Here is a 4,850-nt window from a genome sequence, read left to right as displayed (position 1 = left end):
CTACAGGAAATTTAAGAGCATAATTTAACAGCAGGTCAGTCACCTCATTAACACTCTGCGGGTAAAAAATTATTAACAATTATCATTAAATGCGTAATGGTGCATTTTAAACGCACAGGCACTGCTTTTAAAAAGGGTATCAGGTGTGTTCATTTGCTTCATTATGACAGACTTGTGATCATTTATGTAGGGATCTTATTTTGAAATCATTATTATTTCACATCTAACAACACCAGTGATATTTATATATTTACTTCAGTGGATTCAAACGTTTTTAAAAGGTGTCATTTAAGAGCAAGGTTTCAGCCAGTGACCCAGCATTACATGAACGCATGCCAATGGGGAGGTAGTAGGGGTTTTTTTTTGGGGGGGGGGGGCTAAATGATGAACTATTTCACTGCTGAGCTGCAGCCCAAAACACCAAATGGCAGGGCCGCATCTATGAAGTCAACACTTGGGGTGACCCAAATCTTGGGGCCCCCACCCCCCAAAAAATCAAAAACTTGAAAACCCATGTGCTACTATTTTATTTGTTTATTTAATTATCATTAACAACTGCACTTATACAATGCACTGTGCAAATATGAAATAAATGAAAGTTACTACTGTCTACATAAATCACAAATGCAGTGGCATATAAATGATTGACAATTGGCTCACATGTGCTGTCTGACAAATATAACTTAATATGATATATAATTATGAAATAACTTAATAAAGACATTCATTTTAGTTGAATACGCCCATGAGCCGTGGTCTGTCAGGTTACGGCAACACCACTTGGACAAACCACACCATAAAATAAGAACCGGTGGTATTAATTAATTTCTCAAGTTTCGTTATGATTACATTTGCTTATTCGTACATTGGTGAATGGTTGCCTGTTGTAGAAAAGCTTGTTTTTTGATCATTTTTAATACATATAGGGGGGTACATTTATATCATTTTTGAATATTGGTAGGATTTGTCCTCCCCAATATAATTATGGTTACTTCCCTACCATATGGATTAACCATTTGAAACCAGGAGTGACATCACTTTTCTTAGGTTTTGAAGAAACTTTTCTTTTCCTTTCACTTGTGTTTCAATCTTTGAACCTGGTGGAACTTTGGTCTGATTTCTTTCAAAAAAGTGTAGGTTTAAAAAATCATTTTTGAAAAAGCGAGGGGAAAATATTTAGGGAAAAAATATTTTTTTTAATTAACATAATTACATATTTAAAATTATATTACAGAATTATTTGATTTTTTTTAGCATTATTTAAAAGTCTTGTTTGCCTTTTGCCTTTTTTTTGTTGAACACTGCCCTCCTCCAATGTGCTCAGGTTTCAAAGGGTTAATAACACTTCACTACTGACTAGCAGATAGTGTCCATCTGCTAATGATTTACACTTAAAGTGCCAGTTTTAAGAAACTAATCGGCTAACTGCAGTAAGACCAGCTGTGTGACCACAGAGTGTGACAACTGTGGTCACACTCTGTGGGACCCTTTCTCCTCTCAGGTCCTGAGCGAATGTCTGAGGCTAAAGGCTGTCGTTCAGTTGAGGGATCTCTGTGTGACTGCATGGTGTGGAGTGATGCACTGCTGCAGCCTCGGGGCAGGACACCAGTCACTCACACAGCAATCGCTCTCCAATCAATGTCTCTGCATGGAGCAAAAACACGGGAGCTCGCTCAGCAGCAGAGGGGACAGCAGGGCTTCACAGGAGCCACAACAACTTTACCAACTGAAACAAACCATTGCTATTATCATTTCACCTGCTGTCTTCTGTGTACTTAATTTGTCCTATTTGTATTAACTATGCTCTATATACAAAAGAAAATACTAGAGGAAACCATAGACAACATCTATGTATAAAGACGAAGAGAACTTCATGAGAAATCAGCAGGAAGTTAAAGAAAGATCTGGTGTCAGTAATGTGTATGCTTACATGATTAATTTGAGTTATGCTAACTTGAGACCTGTTGTTATACAGAGAATGCATGTTGAAGACCTACTACTATCCAGATTAGCTATTATATATTCAGCTCTTAGGAAAGTCTCAGCCACACAACACTGACTGAACTTTCACCACTTCAACCTCTACCTGAAACTCAGTCGCACTGAAACTTTGGGCCCCTGGGCCTGTGCCCAATCGGCACATTCAGTAATCCATCCACGCTGAAAAAGTTATTGCTTAGTATCTTCCAAGGAAAGCCTGAAATCTTCAGAATCTTCCAGATATCATGTTGTCTTCAAATATAAAATTGATGTCAATACATGCAGATACTCAAATGTTCACTTGCACTATAGAGGAGGATGAAGGTAATGCTGCTGGCTGTATCGAGGGACAGTGTGGGGGTTATTATGTGATATAAGAAGCTGAGTGGTCTGAATGAGAACATTGTATCTTGGATAAAGTTTCCATATGATAGACTATAGGTATCCTGAGACATACGCTCATTGAGAATCAATAAACACAAGGAAATGTTGTGGTGTAGTCATGCTATGTGGAACCACAATGCTATATTATGGGCATTTTCTTCCAATATTCTGTGGCATGGGTTCAGCAGAAATTCAATCTGAAACATAAGCAGAATATTCCTTATCTTGGCAGTCTAGACATTTGTATTTGACCCTTTTGATCTTCATCAACAGCTCCTTGTGATATTTCGAAAGGCTTTTTGAGCTCATTGTGCTGTTGTAGTTCCCGTAAGCTGCTCTGAATGAGTCAGCTAAACGCTTATGTTTAAATACAACGCTTCATAATTGCACAAAAGATATCTTTAGACCTCTGTGGTGAGTCTGTATTGATTTCATTTTCATCTCAAGAAGATGCAGCTATGCGTTTCCATTGCTGGCACGGTAGTTTGGGGAAAGCAATTATGGACTTGAGTCCTGTTCAAGAAGACAGGATGCACCTACAGGGATTCAAACAACAACTTCTGTTCATAAGACAATTACCAAAACCACTACACCATATTACGCAATGTTATTACGGCTACTGAGCAGTAATGTGATTTCACTGTGGAGGAAGAGCACGATGCTGTTTCATTTCATTAGCTAGATGGTCGTTTCATGATGTACACACCACCTGACCTGATGCTGAGGGCACACTGTTCAATACAGTCATGTATACATTCTACAGAAAGTGTCAATAAATCAATTGTCAACCATGTAGAAATATTATAATCCAAATGTAAAAACGAACTGTTTCAGCATGTGATTAGCTTCATGTGTTAAATATGTAAAACATGTAACAGGCTCAGGCTCTTTGAGGCTCGTCATTGTTCTCTGATGAATTGGATTTGTGTAATTTCCCTGATTTCCTCATACAATGAGTGCAAGAGGTGTCGGTCCCATTACCGACACTCCTTTGTGAGCTGCGCATCTTGACCCCTATTAAAGTACTGTCACTCGGACAGCAGATGGTATCCACGCACACACACACAGATGGAGGAGGAGTGGCCATGGCAACAGACTCATAATAGCGGGCCTGGTGTGTTGTGGAATCACTCGGCCTAATTTGTTAAGTACCACCTTAGTATATTTGATTTAATCAGTCTATTCAGTGCACAAAACAAGTGGCATCAAATAAATCCTCAGCTGCCCACACTGACGGTGGATCAGACATCTTCTTTAGAAACTGGCTGGTGATTTAATGGGTTTCATGGATGAACATTTTCATACTTCTCTCGCTGTGCTGCAGCTTGTGTTTGAAAAAAAAAACTTCCTCTGAGCTGTTTGATTTATCAGGTGGCTTGGATATTAGCATCGATTCACTGAAATGTACGTGGGTTGGCTGTACATCCCCTAAAAGTAAACTGAATGGATTAAGCCAAGAGCAGCAGGCCAGATTATTCCCGCATATGTTATAGTAATCTATATAACATAACAGGAATAGTCTTTGTTTGGAATTTAAACACATGATAATGGTATCTACAGGCTGAAAAAGGGGACAGATGATCATATTGGTTTATATTTTGAGGAAGAATTTCTTCCTGTACAGCAGGTAAGCGATGAGCACCCACAGTGCAGTTGCCCACAGGCTTTGGAAGAGCCACTCCCAGTGGCTCTCCTGGAAGCGCATCTCCCAGCTGAACGGGAAGTAGAAACCCAGGAGAGAGTGGCCAACATATACAAAGATGGAGTTCATCCCTGAGGAGGAGAGAAGAGAACAACACCAGATTTTATCAAACAGGACTCCTCAGCATTTTTCAACCCAGGTGTTATTCATCATCTGTCATGCTATTGCACTCATCACCTCCATGAATTTGGACAAAGCAAGTATATTTAAGCAAGCAGTGCGAACTTTGAACCGCTTTGAAAATATGCATCAGTTATATATTAGTCACTTCATACCAACCTAATAGTCAAAATAAATGCTGGCATTGTACAATTCTGCAAACCACCTATGTTATTTTTGTGAATTTCATATTTAATGGATATGTTTTAGGTTTCAATTTGTAATCTAATTGTTATTTACAACATCTATTGCACTTCTGTCCGTCCTGGAAAAGGGATTCCTCCTCAGCCGCTCTTCCTGAGGTTTCTACCATTTTTTTCCCTCGTTACAGGTTTTTTCAGGTCTTTTTGTCCTTAAAAAGATACCAGTTTTTGTTGCTTGTTGGTCTCCAGCAGTGGTCTGCTGCTGTATGTTGCTGTTAGCAGCTGTCCTGCGAAGATTTTACATCATAAACCAACCCCTCCTCTTCCTGATGAGGAGACCAGCATGTTTAAATGTAATTTGAGCTACTTAACTTTAGAAATGCTGATATTATATCAATGGATTGTACAAATTTACCATATCCATGGTTTGCAAAAGTGTACAATACCAACATTATATTCTGGTGACTGGGCTGTTCAAACAC

General features: G+C 39.0%; 1 protein-coding gene across 2 annotated transcripts in view; it reads right to left on the bottom strand.

Moving 5' to 3' along the window:
- The window catches only part of LOC121955009 (heparan-alpha-glucosaminide N-acetyltransferase), a 31,917-nt gene that overhangs the window by 137 nt on the left and 26,930 nt on the right, over window positions 1-4,850 (bottom strand). Inside the window, exon 18 of one of the 2 annotated variants that reach the window (XM_088086088.1) lies at window positions 4,011-4,137. In XM_088086088.1, coding sequence (XP_087942214.1) covers window positions 4,011-4,137 — 127 coding nt within the window. Of the gene's footprint in view, window positions 1-3,945; window positions 4,138-4,850 lie in introns of those variants that run through there. The other variant, XM_042502784.2, reaches the window with a different exon arrangement.

This window comes from Plectropomus leopardus, chromosome 13 (assembly GCF_026936395.1).
Source record: "Plectropomus leopardus strain MGB_pleo_1.0 chromosome 13, ASM2693639v1, whole genome shotgun sequence".
Classification (NCBI taxonomy): domain Eukaryota; kingdom Metazoa; phylum Chordata; class Actinopteri; order Perciformes; family Serranidae; genus Plectropomus; species Plectropomus leopardus.
The sequence above is the reverse complement of the archived record's forward strand: the minus strand, read 5'-3'. Positions and strand labels throughout refer to the sequence as shown.